The sequence below is a fragment of the Solea solea genome, chromosome 5 (genome assembly GCF_958295425.1).
Source record: "Solea solea chromosome 5, fSolSol10.1, whole genome shotgun sequence".
NCBI classification, from domain to species: Eukaryota; Metazoa; Chordata; class Actinopteri; order Pleuronectiformes; family Soleidae; genus Solea; species Solea solea.
Genome location: NC_081138.1, coordinates 26,434,842 through 26,458,105, shown reverse-complemented (window position 1 = coordinate 26,458,105; position 23,264 = coordinate 26,434,842). Strand labels below are relative to the sequence as shown.

At 40.3% G+C, this 23,264-nt stretch overlaps 2 protein-coding genes across 3 annotated transcripts; one reads left to right on the top strand and one right to left on the bottom strand.

Moving 5' to 3' along the window:
- Positions 1-934: 934 nt before the first annotated feature.
- LOC131459196 (phenazine biosynthesis-like domain-containing protein 1) lies at positions 935-8,611 on the top strand. Of its 2 annotated transcripts, none has more exons than XM_058628703.1 (10): positions 935-1,230; positions 2,156-2,318; positions 3,768-3,866; positions 4,102-4,211; positions 4,983-5,012; positions 5,205-5,293; positions 5,867-5,958; positions 7,227-7,310; positions 7,414-7,476; positions 8,121-8,611. In XM_058628703.1, exons 1-10 carry the CDS (start codon positions 1,147-1,149, stop codon positions 8,237-8,239), a joined length of 933 nt encoding a protein of 310 aa, XP_058484686.1. In that variant the 5' UTR covers positions 935-1,146; the 3' UTR covers positions 8,240-8,611. The 2 variants fall into 2 exon arrangements, with proteins under 2 accessions (XP_058484686.1, XP_058484687.1); XM_058628704.1 differs by having other exon boundaries at positions 937-1,230; positions 2,156-2,255.
- A 310-nt stretch (positions 8,612-8,921) lies between these two features.
- On the bottom strand, positions 8,922-23,034 carry dna2 (DNA replication helicase/nuclease 2). The gene is made up of 26 exons (XM_058628686.1): positions 22,738-23,034; positions 21,998-22,054; positions 21,268-21,901; positions 20,695-20,817; positions 20,378-20,486; positions 20,067-20,216; positions 19,655-19,838; positions 19,206-19,354; positions 18,994-19,116; positions 18,538-18,787; positions 18,315-18,429; positions 17,372-17,528; positions 17,083-17,274; positions 16,115-16,357; positions 15,833-15,946; positions 15,339-15,448; positions 15,006-15,115; positions 14,770-14,898; positions 13,529-13,621; positions 13,100-13,293; positions 12,916-13,005; positions 12,142-12,358; positions 11,842-11,931; positions 11,540-11,725; positions 9,969-10,115; positions 8,922-9,401 (listed from the first exon to the last, which is right to left on the bottom strand). Exons 1-26 carry the CDS (start codon positions 22,771-22,773, stop codon positions 9,348-9,350), a joined length of 4,056 nt encoding a protein of 1,351 aa, XP_058484669.1. The 5' UTR covers positions 22,774-23,034; the 3' UTR covers positions 8,922-9,347.
- Positions 23,035-23,264: the final 230 nt, after the last annotated feature.

The following is a 23,264-nucleotide window of genomic DNA, read 5'->3' as shown; positions in this document are numbered from 1 at the left end:
ACTGCGACATGTGCACTACCAGTGGTACAGGAGCTTCCTCTGGTGGTAAAATTAGAAATACTGCTCTAAGGAACTTTGACTGGCATGCATAGAAAATGAAACAAATAACCAAAAAAAACAACAACATTAAATAATAATAATTAGAATCACCTTATATCTCGCTCCACCTTAATCTATTTTCACTATACCAGTGTGTGAAGTGCATGTGAGGAAGAGGAGGATGATGAGAGAGCAAATTATCTGATTGGGAATAAATCTGCCTTGTGAAAAATCTGTAGCTGACTTTGCTTGGCCTATTTACACCACTGTATTTTAACGTAGGTGATTATGGTGTTACTTTGAGAGCTCAATATTTTCTCAGGTGGTACTTGCTATATAAAGTTTGAAAACCACTAGTTTCTAGCATATGCACACAAGCCATTTTATGGTATTCTACAAATAAATCACTATTTAAAAAAAAAAATCCTACATGTATTAATCAGAACTGTTAAGTAACCAGTTATTCAGTTGCTGATTGTAACCGAGTATCGAATTACAGTATTACAGGCTGTACTCCACGTAAACAAAATTAAAACATTAAATGCCTGAAAACAGGCTGGTAATCTGTAAACCCCTGAGGGCTGACAGACGGCTCAAATCAAACAGACGAGGTTCAAAGTCCATGGAAAACAGTGAGTAACAGTATTACAACACGCCGACACAGCAATCAAACAATCGAACAATTCCAAACTGTAGATTACTTTAAAATACGTCAAAATAAATCCAAACATGCGTCAATGGCCAACGTTTAGCAAGGGCATTTCTAAAGTCTCAACATTAAACAGAGGAGTCAGGTGTATTTACTGCCGACATCCGGCGATCTTGAGCCGAATCACGGCCTGTTCTGAAGCATTTTTGACCAGTGACCGTGTTAGGCGGAGTCTGTGCACCTGTCATGCAGGAAGTACTGAAATAATCTTTTTAATTCGGTAAATCTGACGATTCAGTGCACCGAAAACAACTGCTTTGCCGGTCACTAGTTTGTGTCGCGTATACATCGACGTCACGGGGTGACGACCCGCCCAGACTGTTAAAACGACCCAAACCGTTAGAGTCGAGACGGGATATTAGTGTTCAGTGGGGAAAGACGCTCTAATTCCGCGCTCAATGGAGATTTCAATATTTACAGTGGATGCTTTCACTAATTTACCTTTCAAAGGAAATCCTGCAGCTGTATGTCCACTCATGCATGTGAGTAATAACGTTTAGGTCCATGCACAGAAGGGAAAGTTCTCGTAACTGCTGAATGTACTGGGTGGGGGAAAAAAGCGAAAAATGCAAAGTTCTGGAGAACTGAACTGAAGAGGCCTCTCGAATTAAAATCTGATCTTTGTGGGGGTCTCTGTTAAATACTGAGACAAATACATAACAAAATAGAGCAGTACACATTATATCGTGTAGGTTGTACCACAAGGTGCTGTCACTGTCACGATATTTTAGTTTTCTCGTAAAACCCTTGTCTGCCAGTTTGTTAATCTCAGTTTGGACTGGTGGGGACACTGCCTGAAAATGTCGCCTGCGGCTTTGTACGGGAGAGTATTAGTACCACAGTTACAAAAGAAAATGTTTGAAAGAAAGTAAAAAAAAAATAGCACGAATTCTTAGATTAAAATATTAAAATCAGAATGTCATAATTCTGAGATTAAAAGATTAAAACGATCAGAATTCTGAGATTAAAGCCATAAAATCAGGATTCTGAGATAAGATTAAAACCAGAAAGTCAGAATTCTGAGATTAAAGTCAGAATTCAGAGATTACAGCTAGAAAGTTAGAATTCAGAGATTAAAGACCGAGTCAAAATTCTGAGAAAAAAGTCAGAAAGTCTGAATTCTGAGAAATAGTCATAACTCTGAGGTTAAAGTCAGAAAAAATGAATTCTGAGGAAAAAAGTCAGAATTCTGACAGTTTAAAAGACATCCAGGACAGTTCTCAATCAGTTATGGCGTGTCTATAGTACTACAATGTCCTAACAAAAATACTGGGACACTCCAACATGCTGCGTCTTTATTGTGTGTTTTGGCATTTGGCACAAACATCATGTTGCTGGTGTCACATGAAAACACAATGAAATGGATTAAAAAACTATATGTATATATATATGTGTGTATTGTAACAGGAGCTGACAGATGATTTGTATCAGAAGATAGCAGCAGAGATGAGCCTGTCGGAGACAGCTTTCATCACCAGGATCAACTCCTCTGACACTTTCACCACAGGTCAGGCGATAAATGTTACTGCATTCATCACCAGGATCAACCCCTCTGACAGTTTCACCACAGGTCAGATTATAGCTTTAACTTCACTACGATCAATTAAACCAAATATTTACATCAGGGACATCAAACTCAAAATGACCCGGGTGTCAGTGAACTTCAAGCCTGGCTTTAGTGATGAGAATTTAAAATGATATCCAGATAATCCATCATGATGTTGCAATTAAAAATATGTAGCATGACAATGCTCACCATTTCAAAGTAAAGCGTTTGTTTTGACGTATACTTCACAACAAAATAACATATTTATGATGCAAATTAATCTGTAAATAACAAAAAACAAATAAAATAGAATCAAAACATATTAAAATAGACCATTGTAATTAAAACACTAGACAAGTTTATATATAATTAAATGTTGAATTTAATCATGATAAATATAACCTCTCATAATTATTATTACAAAAATATTGTTCACTGTTGGTCAGTTTGGGCCAGTTTTCATTATCACTGAAGCTATTTAGTTAACAATTATGCTATAAACATACAAAAATATACTTCAAATATCATATTATACATCTCTTCACCCTAAGGCTGTTTTAGAGGGAGTTAAATTTGTCAATTGTATGGGTTTATTGAAAGTGCTTTTATAAATTTTGGTCAAACTATGTAAATAATTAGTCATCTTCTTCTTCTTCGTCTTCCAATAATATCCAGCAGGCTGCACATCCACTGTTCTCAGTTCACAATCACAGTTCAAAACCTTTTCTACGGCTTCTAATCAATCCCGGCAGGGCTGTGCGCCATGAAGTCTACTGCTGCCTCTGTAGGAGAGAAACGATTCTGTCCGCAGTTCAAAGTTCTTCAATGAATGTGGAAATACAATTTATATTTGTCAACCCAGAAACTGTGTTAGGGTTAAAATAATGACGGCACTGTTACATGATAAAGGGATGCTCCGTTACTTACTGTGTTGCTGTGAGTGTAAATAATAAAACAGCACAGTTTTTACCCTCAGCAACCCTGCTGCACAGACAAACAGGTCTGATTACCAAAGTCAATGATTGCAGTGGCTATAGATAATCAATGGTAGAACGATAAGTGAGACATGGTTAAACACATACTGAGGGATTAAAGGTCACAATTTAAAGCCTCTGTGCAGTTTACTGGGTTCATTTAGTCACTGTGAACACATCTGTGCTCAGCAGTGTGACTTAAGGTAACAGGACATTCTGTCACTTTTCTTGTGTAAACACAAAACGTATGAATTAGCATAGAGTTTTTACCTGCAATACTGCGCTGCTGTGTTTGCAATAAAGTTTTGGTTGCACAGAGAAATTGTGATAACACACATACAGTATGTGTTTCATGTGTGAAATGATGGACATTTAATCACTTTTCAGTAGTTGTTGGTAAGTTAAATGTTGGGTCTCAATTTTGTGTATAGCGAGACAGGAATATTGAAGGCGCCATTTGTGATAAAACACTCATCCGGAAAATGTTATGTGACGACAGGATCGAGGTTCCACCTCCGATGGTTTTCACCAATCACTGAAGTGAATCTTTGTGGTCACGCTACTCTGGCCTCTGCAGCTGTGCTGTTCCAGCATATGAGTAAGATACAGAGCAAACACACACACACACACTTACACAGACGTAGTGAGGAAACTCACAGACAGTGTAGTGGCCTTTTTAAGTTAAAAGGGCCACACTTGTTCTGACGCATTTAAAGGATGATTCTTAAACAGTTCAATTCAATTCAATCCAAACCAAAGCAAACAACCTGTTATGTATCTATACTCTCTATAATATGTGACAATGCTCCATAATCATTTACGTCATCTGGTAGAGAATGAGAATCCTGTAGTGGTGTTTGAAACAAGGGGTGGAGACCTGGCTGTGTCTCAGCGGGGGGACAGCTACATCATGGACTTTCCTCTCAACCCTCCCATGAAGCAGGTACAGTGTGATTTGTTTTTATAGATCAACACATCAAGACAATAATGTGTCGCAGGACTAAGGTGATATATAAAAGCTGAAATAAACAATCACAGAGTGTCTCAACATGTGTTTGTGTGTCAAAGGGTAGGAAGATCCAATGTGGAAGTGAGCAACACGATGCGGCTGTGAGGAAATAAACAAGAAATGAAAATTAAAGTAATGTAATTTAGTGTCAGTATTAAGAAAAGCTTTTTGTGAACCCAGTATCTCTGGGCGATATCGGACACAATCTTTAAATCACGATATACTACCTATACTCGATATACAAATGTTCAAACATACAGTATAGTGTCTTATATCCTTTTTTTCAGCAAAACCTAGGCAATCTGATGAAAAGAATATTTCATTTTCACCAACTATATAAACACACCTGAGCAAAAAGTACTAAAAATTGTGTTTTTTGTGACTTCTGCACAATTATTGCTACTTTATATCACTACTAAATATGCGATATAAAATGAATCACAATTTGAACTCAACAAACACATAAGAAGATGGAAAAAAAAACACATCATCAAAGTCATCACAGATACCTTATCACAAGATCTTGTCTCATGTCATGATATAGACATAATATTGATTAATTGCAGAGCCCTAATATACAGTACCAGGTGTAATGAAACCAGTTGCATTTGGTTTTTAAATTCTTTACTTGTTTAACAGTGAAACATTTTGCAAATCTGAAGCAAAATAAAATATCTAATAGTAATAATTACTTTTTCCCCTCAGGATCCAAATGAGTTCAGCGACATCATCAAGGTCAGTAAGATGGATCTTACAGGCTTCACCTCTGTCTGTGAGTGAATGTTTTACAACACTAACTCCTGCTGTATTGTCCTCATGAGTACGTATGCAAACCTTTTTGTTTGTTTGTTTGTTGTGGGTTTTTATAAACCAGTGTGTTTACATCCTACTGTTTAAATGCTCATTGTTTGTGTGTGTGATATACAGGCAATAGTTGGAAACAACCCTGTCCAGGATGTTTGTCTGAACACCAACACAAAGAAACTGATGATTCGACTAGATGACAGCTGTGAAAGGTTTCACACACACACACAACACATCACACACTCTTGTGCCTGAACCATCACAACCAAACGTCAACCCTTAACCTGAACCCCAGAAACCCTAAAACCCAAGTCTTTACCCTCTAAAAGCTCTTTAAACATAGATAAGAATACTAAACATAACTTGACATTGACTGGCGGGCCGTATGAAATTGACTGTAGGGGCTGTGAGACCTCTGGTCTAAACAAAGCCTTGTCCCGAAACCTTAACCGAACCACAATTCAAATCCAGAAAACTTAACCAGTTCCTCAGAAATGAAGTTCTGCCTCATTAGGACCAGGTTTTGGTCTGCATGAGGACTACTGGTCCTGACAATATCAGTGTTTATGATAGAAAAAAGGGTCCTAAAGAGGTATAAATAGAATGTTGCCCAGTCTGGTTTTGTAGAAAAACACACAGTGATTGGTTCTTGATCCACAATTCACTTTCCCAATGGCTTATTCAAAATCTGTCAATAACTCCCACCAGCGATCTTCCTCCCTCTGCAATTGCTCAGTCTCCGAAACCTCTAAATGCAAACATGCTGCACTGTGTGTCGTCTCCAGGTCAGTGCTAACAGGCCTGAAAGTGGATGCTGCCGTTCTGGAGAGCAGTGAGAAGACTGGACGAGTCAGAGGAGTGATCGTCACTATCAAAGGTCAAAATTACAGCTTTGCTAAACTTAACTAACAAAATGACAACACTCATGTTGTTCATCTTGTGTCTGCAGTGCATTTGTGTACTAAATGTGTAACCATGCAAAATGAATCATAATTGGCTGCGTAATTAAATAATAACCAGATAATCCTGATAATACAAATTACCCAGTTAGCTGTAGTGGAATATTGAACTAAGGCTTGGCTCACTTTTTATTTCATATCACAAATCAAAACAAAATATCTGTGAGAATAATTGCATGTTTGCATTGGCATGTTCTCCCTGTGTGTGCGTGGGCTTTTCTCCAGTTTCCTCCCACATGTCCAAAAACACGCAGAGGTCAGTTGGACGCTCTAAACTGATCGTGTGAGTGAATAGGTGTTTGTCTCTGTATGTTGGACACTGAGCCTCACGCTGAGCAAAAAGAGAGTGATGTTCCACTGCACAGCACCACTCGGCTCAGCATGAGCATCAGTGATAGGACCGGATACCTGGTGCTTTTTTTAAGTACCAGCTCTGGCAAAATTCCAAGCGTGCTGAGCCAATGTGACGTCAACAGACTGTCGCCCACTGATTGGTCAGAGGCCGTCGTCACCGGAAGGGTCATGAGTGCGACGTCTGACACAGGAATCAAACCGAACAATGCCGAACTGTAGATCAGTTAGAAAGACTTAAAAAAATCCTGAAAACATGCGCTAATCTCCAACATTTAGCAAGGACATTTCTAAAATCTCAATATTTAACATAGGAGTCGTGAATTTAGTGAAAGCACTAAAGCGCCCGTTCAGTCCTATTTCAGTTGGAAAGTCATGCATGAAGTACTGAACGATTCGGTTAACAAATCTTTTTAATAATCTTTTTAACTGATTCTAATGACTCAGCACACCTAAAACAACTGCTTTGCTCGTCACTAGTGTTTTTGTCGCGTATAAAACGACATCATGGCAATTTGATGCAGCTGAGCTATGATGACTCCGTCCACGTTGAGGGGGTACTATAGTAATGGAAAACCATAGTCGTGCAGGAACTGTTTAGTGGAAAAGCACCATAAGGGTGTACCAGTGATGTAAGCAAGGCCTAAAATAGCCAATGGCAACATTTGAATGCAGTAGCCGGTGTTTGATCAGAGACAGGCAGTAGATTTGCTGATTTTTATCACAACATGTATAATTTGTTTTGCACCTGGATCATCAAATAACATGACTAGATACACGTATACATCGACTTTCACTTGAAAAAAAATTTAATTTAATGGCATTCCACTTACAGGTTCTCCAGACTGCCAGCCAGGATACGACTTCTACTCCAGATACTTTGCTCCATGGGTCGGTATCCCTGAGGATCCAGTCACTGGTGAGTCAAGTACTTTATCTGCAAACTATACCTCCATGTCAGATGAGTGAGAAAAGTCCATACATTTACCATTTTTGCTCATATCTGCTCACTGTTCTTGCAGGTTCTGCTCACACAGTCCTGGGTAGCTACTGGTCTAAGGAACTGGGAAAGAAGAAAATGCTGGGTAAATCACTTTTACAGACATTATATAGTATTTACTTATTGGGCAGAGACTTGCTAAATAAATGATGTTGCTTTTTTAATGCACATTTATTTTCAATCTTTATACAACTCTTTTACTTTTGTTTTATTATTATGCTGTTGATTATTACATTCAACTTTATTGCACTTTTACAATTAAGTCTTTCACTTCTTCACCACTCCCTCCCATCATAACACCTAATGGTCTTTTTAATTGTTTCGAATGATGCATTAGTTTTATTTATTTTCAGTCATCTATAAAGCCTCTCAGACAGCGTTTAATTCGTTTGAAAATTGCTTTATAAATAAAGTTTGACTAAATGATTTTACTGTAGGGAAGAAACATCTAGCTGAAGATGCAAATTTGCTGATTACTTAGTCAGTATAGTTTTATATTGGTTGTGTATGCTGAAGAACCCTGTCCTGTATAAAACCTACATATACTACTGCATGACATTTTTAATCTAAATTACTTTTATTCTATCTTAAATAAAGGTTAGGAAATGAGCAAAGTATTTAATAAAAGCTGAAAAAAACTGTTATTTATCAACTCCCGTTTCCAACAATAAATCCCACATTTAATACTAAACCACGTGGAACCAGAGACAATCTTTTGTGTTTTTGCAGCTTACCAGTGCTCGAGTCGCGGCGGGGACCTGGAACTGGAAGTGAGAGATGATGGAAGAATCAACCTAGTTGGACAAGCCGTCACTGTGCTGCAGGGGAACCTCACACTATCGCCATGAGACATGCGAACGCAGCGCACAGAGAGTTCAAGATGCCGAGATATTATTACACATGAACCTGTGCAGAGGTGCAGACTCAGTCTTTTTAACCATTTAATTAATATTCATGAAAAAATAAAAAATAAATACTGGACAAAGAATAGTTTTAAATTTGTATTATTTATTTAAATAAAAAAATAATAATCACAATTTAACATAAAAAACCCAAGAATAAATCAGTGGTAAAATCACATTTAGTGTGTTAGTCAGGTAACTGTGAAAACTAAATCTAAACTGTTTTTCTTCCTGCAAAAATATAAAACCTTGTTTTGATACCATGTAATGTTTGTAATAATCAAGTCTCTGTAGCTTTCAGTAAAATGAATGACTGGACTGCTTTTTTTGACTCGTTTTTGTTGTTACCAAAAAAAAATAAGGATATTCATGTTGCTGATTGTGGTTCCAGGTCCATCAAATAAAATAAAAAACTATGTATCGTAACTGTGACCTTACGTGATTCAATGAATTAAAACTTAAAGTCACAGCTTAATCCTGTTTGATTTTACATATTTATGTTTATATCTTATACTTTTTTCTCTATATTGTCATCACTACTTACTTCCTGGGCTTCCAGTGTACAGACAGAGATGTTTGGCTTAGTATTTGATGTTTGTACCATGAATTCAGTCTCACAAGCTGTAGCTGCCTTGTATGTTTTTAGTGTGTCTACGTCGTTCTTCAGTGTTTCACAGTCAGACAATTACAGATACTTTTTTAAAACTGGAATGCAAAGTGTGTGGCATTAAAGATAAATCAACAGAGCGACACCTTTTTGAGGTTCAGTCTCTAGATTCAGTCCATGAGGTCTCTCTCCACCTTTAGTCGGCACAAAAAACTACAACACAATGAAAAATAACCAACAATCTGCAAAAATGAGTCAGATGCAGTGTAATGATTAGTGTCGCTTGTGTCTCCAGTTAAACTCGACCAATTCAAAACAACATTGAAACATTGAAAAATCATGTCGTGCTGGTTCTGAATTGCTGCCCTGTTGGAAGTTGCTCACTTCTGCCGTCTGCTCTGTTGTGACACAGGAAAAACACCATCTTGGCTCAAGTCAAGTCTTCAGTCACAGGTGCATGCTGGGTACGGCCTTATGTGCAGCTGGTGGGAGCTGAACAATGTGACAAAGGTTAAGGAATAAACCTTGTAGACAAAAAGCCTGACACTCGCTCTTCTATCTTCTTATCTATACTAGTGGCCATTTTCCCTGTCTTTACGTCAATCATCCGCAGTCAGGTGACGCTGGATCAGGTGACACAAATCGTGTGGTTTATCTTTTAAAGTTTCCTTGTAATTTATACTATGCTGGTAAAACAAAGTGAGAGTTAAAAACTAGAATTTGTGAACATAAATGTCCAGATGTAAACAGCCATAATCACAAAATGTGAAAGTGAATTCACATTATATTTGTATTGAGTATTAGATTCCATGTAAATTGTCTTTACTGTTTATTGTATGCAGTAACAAATCACACACACACATAATTAATATCCACAATAAACTGTATACTCACCAGTCCCAGGTGGAACATGCTAGGTCTCCCCCTGTTGGAAATGGTTTGCAATGTACTGGAGTTCCTTATTATTACCACACCAGTGGATCCTCATTGTGTCCGTGTGGCACTAAACGATCATACTGGAGTGCGGCTCTGAGTACATTAAATCTGATTTGTATTTGTAAAGGATATCATGTTCTCTTGCTGAAGATGGTTGAGGAGTTTCTCCACAGGGGCGTAGCGCCGCAGCGTTGTTGCCGAGCCCACCATGACCAGTTTGTGTTTGGCTCTGGTGATGGCTACGTTCAGGCGACGCCAGTCCTTCAACAGCTCACCCAACTGCAAACAGAGAGGAGGGAGGTCAGACATTCACTCACTGTCACAAATGTTGATTGTTGTGTATCACAAAAGCGAATGCATTTCAAAAAAAAAAAAAAAAGTAATCCTTTCTGCACACGCCAAGTTCACGCTGTCTTACAACTTACAAACATACAAACCTAAAACTCCACAGTTGAGTGCTTTTAAATGTTTTTCAAAATGTGCATTTTCAGAAACCTAATCCACAGAAAAAGCTAGATTTTCAAAGAAGATAAAGTCCTGAGATGTCTTTGGCCTGTTTGGGACTTGACCCCACCCACCATTTGTCTCCCACCTATCAGGATGATCTCGAATGAAGTCATGAAGAGAATGGGGGAGATGGAACATCCCATTGCTATCCCCCTTTTCCAGCCGGTCCCAGGCAGTTGTGATGTCCCGGGTTGTGTAGCAAACATACAAGTATAGTAGTAGTTGAAGTAGTTTGCTCTCAGCTTCATGATACTTACTGGTTTCATGGAAAAATTCAAGGGTGAATGTGATGAGTTGGAGGGGAACTGAGCCAAAGGCATTTGCAAGGTCTAACCAGACAACGTGCAGGTCCAACTTGGCATATTGGACGACTTGTCTGACCTCCATCCACTTCGCGGGAGCAGTGTCAAACTCTGTCAGCAGCTCAGGTGGGTGGGATACATAGCCTGGTGATCCAAGTGGTTCCCCTCTGCGGTTGCCACTTAGATGGTCTTGGATGTGATGCTCCAGCTCCTGCTCGGTGGTCTGAAGTGTCCCATTCTTCCTCTCCTCCAGCAAGTTGCTGGCGTATTTGAATGGCTCCTGAAAGAATCTTGGTCTTGCCCTCTCCCTCCGGCTTCGGGGTCTCTTTATCCTTTCAGCTCTCCTGAGATGTGCAAGCCTTTGTTTGATGGTGTTCCACAGGTCTTTCAGGCCTTCTTTTTCACGAGGCTTAGCTCTCCTCCATGATTTTCCCAGAAGCCGTCGTTTTTTAACCAGCTGGAGAATCTGTGGGAGACCGGTGCTCTTTTGGGGTATGACTCCGAAGCCGTTTCTACCTTTTTCGTGAATGAGATGGCCAAGGATGTTCAGCTTTGGTGTTATACTGCCTCTTGGGTCTGCTGTGGGCTGTCCTGTTGTTGTGGGGTTTGCTGGGAAGGCTGCTGTTGCTCTCCTAATCCAACTGCAGAGTTGGGATCAGCAGCTCTGTGGTGCTCAACCTGACTGTGAAACCTCGTCTGACCTGCTGGTGCAGTGTAAGCCTGCGGTTGTTGGGTTCTGCCACATTTTGACTTTCCCTGGTGTATGCGCAAGCCCCAAAACATTGTTATCTTGGACCACCCACAGCTCCACCCACCAGGATAACTACTCTGGCAGGTTCTGACCAGAGAACTATGTCAGGGTGAAGAGAAGAGTTGGGAAGGGGAAAAACTTACGTGTCCTTCCTCCGCTGTGCTCCTGACAAACGAAAACACAATTAGACTCTTGTCTCGTCCCTGGTATTTGTCCACTGTGTTCACCTCCACGCCAGTGAAGGCAGGCGACTGCAGCAGAGCAGAGATGCACTTCAACTGTTGTCTGTAGGGAGCAATAACTCCTACATCACTGGGTCGACATCCCGCCTGAAATAACAGAAATAACACAGTTTAGCACAATAAGTAAGTGGACTGATCATTTCTATGACTCCTAATTTTTTTGTCGTAACAGGGGATCAGTTGATTCGACAAAGATGCTGTACCTTTAGAAGCAGTGAAAGCAGCTTGTGTATAAGAGCAGCCTCAGTGTGATTGCTAACACCTCCCTGCTCCACCGACTCCAGCGCTGGAACCTTAAAGGAAACAGGATTAAAATCAGCTGATCACTTCACGTATACTGTATATAATTATAATACTTTTTAATAAAGTTCTTAACAGTCAGAAAGGCCCTTGTTTCGGGAGTGCTAACCAACCGTGTTGACCCCTAAAATCTTCCATTCAGCACAAAAACCTTTTATCTCAACAAAATAAAAGTTGACAAAACTGCTCTATATTTGACCCACCATTGAGCAATCGAGGAAGCAAACAGGGTTGCTAGGCGACAGGGTGGCGTGTATCCATGCCAGGTCATGCTGTGGATGAGTGTGAGGGGAGTGTGAACTAAGCTCCGACTGGACAGAGGTCAGGAAAGGCAGAGAGAGCAGGGCTGAGGCCGTCCGCTCTGATCCACACTCCAGCCGGCCTTCGTACATCAGCGAGTTACTCAGAGACATGATCTGCCTGGAAAACACAAGAATACACACAGAGGCGGGATTTTTCATCTCCACTTCCACAGTGACAAAAGAATAACTGTTAACGGGTGGTGAAGAATCTATTACAACGGTTTTAACACTTATGTTACCAACAGTTGATTTGGCATTTGTACTTCTCATTACCATAACTCCTAGACCATTGGTGACAATGTGAAAATTCAAAAACTATAGTCTGGCGATCTGTCCAGCGTGTGATCCACGCCTTACTCCCTACGTCAGCTGAGATCGGCACAGCAATTTTAACAATTCTACAGCCACAAAATCAGACTGAGCTCGACTTCCATTGTTTTTGTGTTTTTACTATGCTCTGTATCATTTTTTAAAAAGGTTTCATGTTTTTATGCTTTTTATTTGTACTGATTAATACTGTTTTTATTTTATTGACGTCCTTCTGTACAGCACTTTGGTCAACCTCGGTTGTTTTCAAAATGTGCTTTATAAATACATTTGAGTTGAGTCATGAGAGGATTAAGGACATGATGAATTTAACAGTCTGAACATAAACTGGTATCTGTGTGTGCTCACCGGTTCATGCGGTACTGAACATTCAGTTGGACGACAGCTTCATTATGAAGCTCTAGTCGTTTAAACAGACTTTCATCCATCCCAAGAGACCTGGAAAAAAAGGAAATCAATTCAATCTTAATTAATATTTCCACGTCTTTTTCACCCAGCTTTTCTTTTTTACATGTTTATCCCCGCACGTTACCTTGCTTCCTGGTTTTGCACGATTGGCGGCAGTTGCTGGTGATCTCCGACCAGCACAAATCTCTTGGCGTAGAACAGCGGCCCCAGGCAGATCGGCTGGCTGATCTGTGACGCCTCGTCGACGATGCAGAAATCGAAGCGCCGACGTGTGAAAAGGGGATGTTTGATGCCCATGCAGGTGGTTCCCACTACCAACTGGAAACGGAAGGGGAATAACGTTCACCGAGTTGTTACAAATTTCTTCATGTGAGCTGACAAATGTAAAATTATTTATTTTACAACTAAAAAGGCATCTGTCTGACTGAGACAATAGATACAGACTCCATGACAAAAATAACCTTTGCAATCCAGGGCCTTAAAAGATAAAAAAGCCTATGATAAAATGAACCCCTTGCGATGTCATTGATTCATCTGTGTGGTGCTTCCTTACCTCCTTGTTATAAAGCTGCTCCAGCTCAGTGGGAGTGTGAACTCCTGTTTTCCTGGCATTTTCTTCCGTGTAAGGCAGAATATCTGGATGCACCTGGAACACAACAGAAGAGAAACATAAATAATAATAATAATACAGAGCGAGCTTGCAGTTCCATTATATATATATATATATATATATATATATACATATATACAGTATATATATATATAAAAATACACACACATTTGTATAACTCTCACTATTATATTATATCCTATCACTTCAATGCTATTTAAAGGTCAGCATGTCAGACCAACACAACTACAATCATAAACACAAGCACACGACAGAGTGCTCGCCACGACAGAAAACAGACATGTTATACTACAGCATGTCAGCATCTAATTATGTGCATGTCGAGGAGGGAAAACTCATAAATCTATACAGAAATTCCTGTACAAGACGATGTGAACATTCAGAAAACAGGTCATGAATGATGAGGGAATGTGACGCCTCATGATCGCAGTAAAAAACATTCTAAGACTGGAACAAGACCCACAAATGGGTCGTGGTAGATTTATTTTGGAGGTTTTTTTTTTCAAGTGTTTTACATCAGATTTATAAAATCATTTGCCTAAAATTCAGTTGTGATTAAATTATTAAACACATATTGCTTGGAAATAGCTGGTGCGTATTAAAAAAATAATGGCTGTAGTTACAGAAATGGTAGAAAAACAAGACAGTTTGTCATCTTAGTTAGGGAAAGTTATGGAAACACTTCTCTACTAAATATTCATATGGTTAATTTATGTTTGCAGACATTTTGTAGGCAGTTGGTTGCATATTGCACCTTAAAGGGTGATTTGTGTTTTTATGCAAATGACCATGCCGGTTCATCAGCTTTTCTTAAATATTTCCACATTTATATTTACTGCTAAATAGAGTTTTACAAAGTGAGGACATATTTGCTGCTAGAGCTGCAACTAGTGATCCGTCAATTATTTTCTCGATTAATCGAGTAATCGTTTAAAATGTTAAAAAACGTTGGTCAGTGTTTGTCAAACCCGGACATGATGTTTTCAAATGTCTTGTTTTGTCCACAACCCAAAATGATTCAGTTTTAATGATTTCTTTGTTATATGGAGCAAAGAAATTAAGAAAATACTCACATTTAAGCAGCTAAAACAATCAGAAATGTTGTTTTAATAATAAAAAAAAGATTCAAACTGATTAAATAACAGATGTTGAAGACAGCAAACCTTCTGTCCCTGACCCAGACGCAGAAACCCGACCCGGAAGCGCTTCAGCTTCAGCAGGATGTTGTCGACGGCAGAGTGAGTGTAGCTGGTCAGTAACACACTGAACCCACACGCATGGAGGATGCGGACCTGAGAGACAGCGAGGGAAAAGAAGACAAAAGACAGAACATGAGACAAGAGTTCTGTTCATGCAGGGAGAAGGTTGTGTTTGCTGAATTCTGGTTAAGGTTGTTTACCAGAGTGCAGATGGTTGTGGTTTTGCCAGTGCCGGGCATTCCGACGATCAGTGTGTAGTCTTTGGAGAGCAGCACCTTCTTCATGGCCTGCTTCTGGGGTTTGTTGAGACCTACACATACACAAACACAAAAGTATTTGTCAGTGTTCCACTCTTCCCAGTTTTCCTCAAATTTGGATTTCTGTCGCCTTAGAGAGAAAGTAATTGGGTTTCAATGTTCTACTGCCTGTTGGCTCAATAATTAATACTTTTAAGCAGCGTCTGTGAGGTGACAACGTCAGAAGAGACATTTTTCATCACTTTACGTGGACTTGAACTAGAGAAGCTTTGACACCTTTGAGGATGTTGGCCACCGTGTCCTTGGCTTCTCGGGGCAGAACAGCACTGAGGTTGGAGATAAACTCTGGAGGACGAAGGTCAACAACCAGCTCCCTCAGACGATCACTGCAGACAGACAGACAGACAGACAGACAGACAGACAGACAGACATGGGTTGAACTGAAGTTCTATGAGGTGATCGAGGCCTTTTTTCAGTGGCTGCTCCCAGTCTTTGGAATAGTTTGCCTTATCGTGCAAGAGCAGCCCAGACTCTTGAAACTTGAGTCCCTGGTAAAAACACTCCTCTTCTCCTTTGCAATCATTTCAAGACGCACTCAGCAGCTTGCCTTCCTTCTACTGCACTGCAATAAAACTTAAGGTTGATTTAAATGGGCTGTATAAATAAAGTTGACATTGACATATCACACACGAGAGAGAAATAAAAAGCAGTACCAATGTTTGTGGCTGTTTAAACTGGCACCTCTCACACCATCATTTTTTTTGGTTTACCTGTCCTGAGAGTTTTCCATCAGTCTGGAGACATTAGTGAGGTGAGTGCTGAGGCCGATGACACCTTCATCACCGTCCAAACGAAACAACACGGCATTCAGCTTTGACAAGTCTCTGCAAAACAGGTGCAAATACAGTCAGTGGCTGCTGCTGATAGAGATGTATGAAGAATTCAAATTTTTGACTACAATGAAGGTCCTGGAAAACAAATCAGAATAAAAACAAAACAGTCCTTTGGTTAGAAAGACTCTAAATAACAATGATATAAATGTTAGTTTTCACCTGTCCAGGGTGCAGCTGATCCGCGACTTGCCGACTTCACACAGGTAACCCGTTGCCAAGCCGACGAGCCGACCTTCCTGGTCGCTGATGACGATGCGATCTCCACTGGTGAGACCAGTGTGAGATAATCCCCGCTGTGGAGTGACGTTGCCTCTCTGGAAGTGATGCAGGAAGACTCCTGCAGACTGGACGACCACTGAGCCGCTGAGCTGCAGATTCCCCACGCAGCTCCCGTTCTTCTCACTGCAAAACACCAGGAACATAGAAAACCGAGCTCAATAACGGCAAAGATACGGATCAATTATATCTACTGTAAATGATCCTGCAACACCAATCATATCATTGATGACACACACACACACACACACACACACACACTCACACACTCCAGGAGGGAAGAACAACAATCAGACGATCAGAGAAATCTTCACATAATGATACGAGAAAAGTAGAAAGCACAGGTATTTAATCAAAACAAGAGCAAAGGGTTTTTAGTTTGTTTTTGTTTCGTGCGTTGAAGTGTTTATGATTCTATAATTGTTTTGTTATTTATTTTCCCATTTGTCTGAGTCTGTTCAAATATTAATAGGCACTAATTGCGAGTGTGTGATTTGCATATATATAAAAAATTATGATGGACAAATATTGTCTATTTACACCTCAGAATACAAATTCACTACATCTGATTTCAATGTATATCATTAAAATCAAATTCTGTTCATGTTTTATATATAAATACATACATTTTGGTGACTTTTTATATATATATATATAATGTATATACTATTATATACTATTACTATTTGTAATAATACCATTTGTATCATCTTAACAGATATTTTGACCGAGGAATGATTATCTCATCTTAAAAACACTCAGAGCCGGTGTTTTAATGGCTCACAACAGGAGCTGGACAATTTGAATGAAGGCCAAAGACGACGATCGTTTACATGTCTGAGGCTCCGTACCTCTCCTCAACCGTCTGAAGCCACACACGCTTTCGCCCATTCTTGGCCTCCATGGTCGCCGCCTCAAGGCAACAGAGCAGAAGCCAGTGGGAAAAATAGCTCAGGTGCGATAGAGTCAGGTGACCGGTCTCCTGCTGCAGGAAGTCACGCACGACGTCCTCGTCGACGTCAGCAGCGCTGCCGTCCACCGCTCTGGAGGTCAGATGAAGGAGAATAAGAAGCAGTGTGAGATAATCCCTGCTATTTCTATATTTCATTTCAAATTCTGGGAAATGACAATAACTTTTACCTCTCATATAAAGCACAGTTGATCTTTTGAGGACAATACTGGCAGGCTTGTCTGTTTGTCAGGATGTCAGGGAGTCTCGACAGGCGGCTGGGCTTCGCTCCTTTGCTCACACAGTGGTGAATGTGATGAACCAAAGTGTTCCTCAGCTTCAGCAGCTCTGACACAAACACAGTGAGTTTTAGTGATAAGGCTGGTGCACGGAAAAAGAAGCTGTTGCTCGCTGCATAGTAATGTTTTTACATTTGAAAATGGACTTCCACTGGTAAATTAAAGGTGAATTCATAGTTTCTGTGTTCCTCAATCTGTTATCAGATGTCACTATCGCTTTTGTTTTTTAAATGTAGTAAACAGAGGTCTTTGTGCACCTACAATCATAATCATAATCCATCAGTTTGTAGAAATACAATTATGGAATCTAAAAAAAGATGACAACATGATAACAGACAGGTTGTTTTAAGTCAGGGTTCCCGCACCTTGGCTGACATCAAATTCAAGGACTTTCAAAAAGGAACAATCCCCTTAAATTCAAGGACAGAATGTGCCGACAGCTTCAGATGGGAGGACAACTTGTCAGAGACGCTTCTCCCATCGCATCCACTTCTATTGATTTGCAGCACGCTCTGCATCTGGACAAGTGATTGTCCTTGGGATCTTGGACACGTCAGTCTTTGTCATTTTCTTTGGTGGAATCTCATGTGAGAGAGAGAGACGGTGGACAGTGTCCACAACACGGCTTGTAATTATGACTAGTTTGTTCTGCGTAGGTCTAGTCCATGTATATCAAGCAATGCAGGACATGAAACAGCAGGTGGCGTCATAACAAACAAGGGAGACATTTACCCAAATATCAACTGAGCTTCTTTCTTGCACAATGACCCATGTCTATTTAGGATTAAGGATTTCAAGGACCTATGGGAACCCTGTTAAGCACATACATATGTACCTCTGTAGTCCATGTGACTGGCCACTACAGGATGCAAGTTGCCGGTCTTGAGGTAAAGCAGGAGGCCGGCCTCAGAGTTGTATCTCTCCATGCTCATCAGAGTGTACAGAATCACCTACACACACAGAGAAACACACACATGTACACCAAGTAAAACCTTCATCTTCCACACCCCCACTGCATGTGTGTATCTGTGTAGCTGGACACACTGCGGTCCACCAACCTGACTGCGATGCTCTACTGAGTTTGACTCTCTTCCCGTTTTCAGCTCGAGGGGCAGAGTCCTCTCCTCTGGAGCTCTGTGGTTTCTGCCGTTTCTCGGCGCCTGGATCCGAACGCGTGCCGTGACATCAATTTTCCCTTTCAGGCCAAATCTTGGCGACCACACGTTCTCTTCAATGTCCGCAAGCTCTGTAACCGTGACAACAGTGGCAGAGTTCTGGTCTCTGCTTGGAACTCTGCCGCTGCTGGGGCTGGAGAAACACAGAGAGAGATGTGTTGAGCAGAAAGGCTTTGTCGGCATTGTGAGAAGTCATTTGACAACGGCTTGAATGTCATGGACAGTCATGGCTCATATTTAAAAGTTACACACTACAGCTTTAAATATTTGTTTGTGTGTGTGTGTGTGTGTGTGTGTGTGTGTGTGTGTGTGTGTGTGTGTGCACGCATGTACACGCACATTTTGAGACTGATAGATTTTGGTGTTGGGCCGTTGAGGTATTCCTTTGACCAGTGTTCCAGTGAGGGCAGATAATCATAGAGTTCCTGCTTCATCTCGTCCTGACTCACACCCAGACTGTACCTGAGGGACAAACATAAGTCAACAGGAGATAAATCATTATTAAGTATTAATCACTTTCTTATCATGTCTTCACCTGCCTAACCACTTACATGTCTCCCATGTACTGAGGACTGCGCAGGGCCTGGTCCGCCAGCTTAGACAGAGTCGCCAGAGAAAAATCTTTAGCTGTGGCTGCTCTTTGAAAGACGTCATGCACCATGGTGCCATTCAGCATCTGCTTTGAGCCTCCGTCAAAACTCTGCATCAGGGCAAAATAATGAAATATGCAAGTTCATTAAAAATCAACTATAAGTACCATGTAATCCAATATGATAACATGAATCTATGATGAGATTGGCAGATAGAGTGGTATCTTAAATTTTAGTCACAGTGACAGTAAATAAGATGTACACCTTACAAAAATAAATAAATAAATTAATTAAAATAAATATTGGCCACTAACTGATCAAAAATTCCACTAAATTCTCCTTAAAATTACCAAATTTCCAGAACAAAAGTTCCCATGGAAAGTTTCTGGGAATTTCCCGCCAGTTTTTACCTTGAACATATCACTCAGAACTGCACGCCTCATGCAGCGGATGGAGTTTGAGATGCTGGTTCCTGAGATCAGATTATCGGGCAGTAAAACCAGGAAACCACGCTCCCTGTCCACTAACCAGGACCCACCATCAGAGTGGCCCTCCAGGTGCACCACATCACCACAACACACCGGCGTCATCTCCCTGGAAGCAACGAAGAAACTTTACACTGCATATAATGAGAACATAGTGTATAAACAGGAATAAGTCTCAGATCATCAGAAATATGTGTCAGTATAACACAGACATTATAAAGCTGAAAGGTCTACGGCGTATGTAGGAATTATAGGAAACAACGTGAGTCATGTTACGATGTAAATAAGGAAGTTATAGACAGGTGAACGGGGCAAACGTCCTGGCGCGCAGCATTACCATCCGTCCTTCAGCAGACACGTCTCAGTCGGCTGTAGAGACTTGTGGCACGAGAGGGTCAGCGATTTGTGACCAGGATTCTCCTCCACGCCCAAAACCCAGTAGCGGTTGTTGAGGCCTCCGGAGAGAATCACATGATCTGGCACCTTCCTGTAAACACAGAGGCTTTGTCATCATCTGCTGTATATCACCTTTGTACATGTTAGGGATTATAACTGGCAAGAATCTGGAGATATGTAATCAATAACAACTGCTCAGTATTACCAACGTCGAGATCAAACTTATGTGTGTCGATTTATGCCGTTTCTCACCGAGGTTTTTTGGGTTTCTCCGCAGCAACTTGACTTTCATCATCGTCCATGTGCTCTGTAAACCAGCCCTCGTCCAGCAATTCGTCCACAGGACAAGTCGACGTCACTTCTGATTTTTTTTTTTTTTAAGTAAAACCAAACAAGATACAACCAGTATATTATATTGCAGATACCAAGATATAGTAAGAGAAGTTCTGATGGACTGATAATAAATTAAATAAAAAAAAAAAAACTATGGTTCAGAATCTTTGTATGAGAAAAACTTGATATAACGATAAATATTGTAATGTAATCCTTTCAGTGACTTGCAGTCTTACCTCCAGCTTGCTCCTGATTGGATGCTGACACCTTGTCTTGGTCTTCTTTCGGTGATGTCATGGCTTTTTTCTGGTTTAGATCCAACACTCCCTGTGGTGCAGTCGTGACAATTTGCACTTGGGCTATGTAACAAAAAAAAAATTGTTTATGATGATTATTTCATGTGAAATCAGGATCTGTCGAGCAAAACAATCACACCTGATTGAGGGAGTGTCAAAACTTTTTTTTTAAGGAGGGCCAGATTTGATAATGTGATTATGGTTCCTTCGGACAGTAAAAGTTACATACAAATGCACTGCTTTATGATAATTTTATTTTCCTTGTCATAATTAGCATTTTTAAATGGCAATGTAACCAAATCTAAGCCACGCAGGAATGAACAAAAAAAACAATTCTGCCTTTCTTTCACATGTGGAGTCAGATGACATTATAACATAATAGGAGGTGAATGCATGTATCTGTCTGAGGGCTGGGTTGTGAACGCAGGATTCTGGACTCAAAGCACATCTCCTTACCAGCTGAGCTAATGGGGATGACACACTGTCATCACATACAACTATAAACTTTCTCACCTTCATCTCTCTCTTCCTGATGTTTTCCTTGTCTCTCCAAATACTGATGAGGCTTCAGTGACGTTGCTGTGTTCCCTCTGCCATTGAGGACAACTTCAGTATGACAACTCTCTTCCTTTATCTTCTCAGACTGACTCTGTAAACAGTCACTGGAGAAACAAGGCGTCTTCTCGTGTTCTTTTCGGGTAGGTCCTGGGGGGCTGATCACAGTTCTTGGCCTCTTGGCAGTGTGAGACTCTTCAGGAGGACTGAAGAGTCTTTTTATGGAGGCAGAACATCCCTCTGTCCTCTTTGTCTTCCGTACACTCAGCCCTTTGGAGTTGGGACTGAGACAGGTGGAGGACGGTTGGTCGATCTTCACCAGGGTCACCACGTTTCTGCTGGAAAGCGGACTCAGTGGAGTTGACTCTTTGGACGAAGAGGAGGAGTAACACCCGATCTGACTGTTGGGGGTCTCTGGAATAGACAGGAGAAGATCTGGGGGAGAGGGCTGCAGGTTCTCAAGTTCCCCAAGGATGCACCTTTTTAAAGGGGAGTTAAGTCTACATGGAGCGGTCTCATCATCTTTGATCTGAGGTTCAGTCTTGGTTAAAGCTGCGTCTCTGACAGATGTCTTATTTGAACACGACTCAACCTAAAAAAAAAATTGTCATAAAAATGAGCAGCAGATTATATTAGAGCAGAAGAGAAACAGGTTACAGAAAAAGCAAAACTGAAAGAGAAGTATTACCTTTTGGTTTTGACAGGGGAAAAACGATGAGATGTTCTTCTGTCCTCCGAGAGTCACCTGACAGAAACCACAAAAGTACCGTAAATAAAAAACAGCCACGTGTTTGCTGTAGAGCTGCAACTAACCATTTATTTCTATACTCGATTAATCTCTCGATTATTATTTGTTTTGTCTGTAAAATGTCAGAAAATGTTCTTGTCTTTTGTTCACAAATCAAAATTATTCAGTTTGGATGATTTATTTTTGTTACATGGAGCAAAGAAACCAGAATATATTCAATCTGAAAACTTGTTTTATAAAAACATTTCAGAGAGTAAAATGAATAAGTACATTTACATGATTTATTATTCATCACTCATAAAGACAGTCAATAAATAATATAAATAAAATAAAATCTTGACTATTAATAAAAACATGATGAATGCAGAACATTTCCTGACTAATTTTTGCTTCAAAGTGTGAGAATGTCCCGCTTTTCTATGTCTTAGATGCCTGTCGTGGTTAAAAGTAGAACTTATTCAATGTTTTGGTGGTTATGTGGATCACAATGCAGGAAAATATTATCTCCTACGGTCATTACACAGTAGCTTCTCATGTGTTCCTGACATAATATATACAACTGCAATGGGAAATGTGTGTTTACACGGTTATAATGCACTGAAAAGCAACAAACACACACACACACACACATCTATGCTATTTGTTGAACCTTGAACGTTACAAACAGAAAACATGCTCACCTTATTTTTCTTCAGTTTGCTCCGGTTCATGTTCATTTCGACCAAACCACAGACAGCTGTGTCCAAGGACCGACAGTACCGTGGACTGAGTAAACGATACCGAGCTTAAGCTACAAATATATATCTGACGCAAGTTTTGTTCATGTCTAACGCTCGTGAGATCGTCCGCGTAACTACCGACAAACACCCGCGATATTTTCCGTTAACATTTGCGTTCTGGTCAGAAACTTATAACATCATCTGTCGGTAGTTTGTATCCGTTTTTACGCGGCGCCAAAATTTCAGCTTCGCGGAACGGAAGTGACATCAGATGCACTTCCGCTAACCCCCTTTTTTTCTATTTAACTTTATCGACAAATTGAAAACAGTGCAGGGAGAATTGAAGACAAAAACGAAGATACTACTACTACTACTACTGATACTACCACCACCACTACTACTATGACGACGACGACTACCACTATCACCACTACTACTACTACTACTACTACTACTACAACTACTACAATTACCACTACTAAACAGGG

Coding starts and splice junctions, on each gene's coding strand:
- dna2 (XM_058628686.1), bottom strand. CDS start 22,773: ATGAACATGAACCGGAGCAAACTGAAGAAAAATAAG. Junction 21,902..21,997: donor TCCCCTGTCAAAACCAAAAG/GTAATACTTCTC, acceptor TTTTTTTTTTAG/GTTGAGTCGTGTTCAAATAA. Junction 19,839..20,066: donor TGTCTGCTGAAGGACGGATG/GTAATGCTGCGC, acceptor CGTTGCTTCCAG/GGAGATGACGCCGGTGTGTT.
- LOC131459196 (XM_058628703.1), top strand. CDS start 1,147: ATGGAGATTTCAATATTTACAGTGGATGCTTTCACTAATTTACCTTTC. Junction 5,013..5,204: donor AGTTCAGCGACATCATCAAG/GTCAGTAAGATG, acceptor TGTGATATACAG/GCAATAGTTGGAAACAACCC. Junction 7,477..8,120: donor GGGAAAGAAGAAAATGCTGG/GTAAATCACTTT, acceptor GTGTTTTTGCAG/CTTACCAGTGCTCGAGTCGC.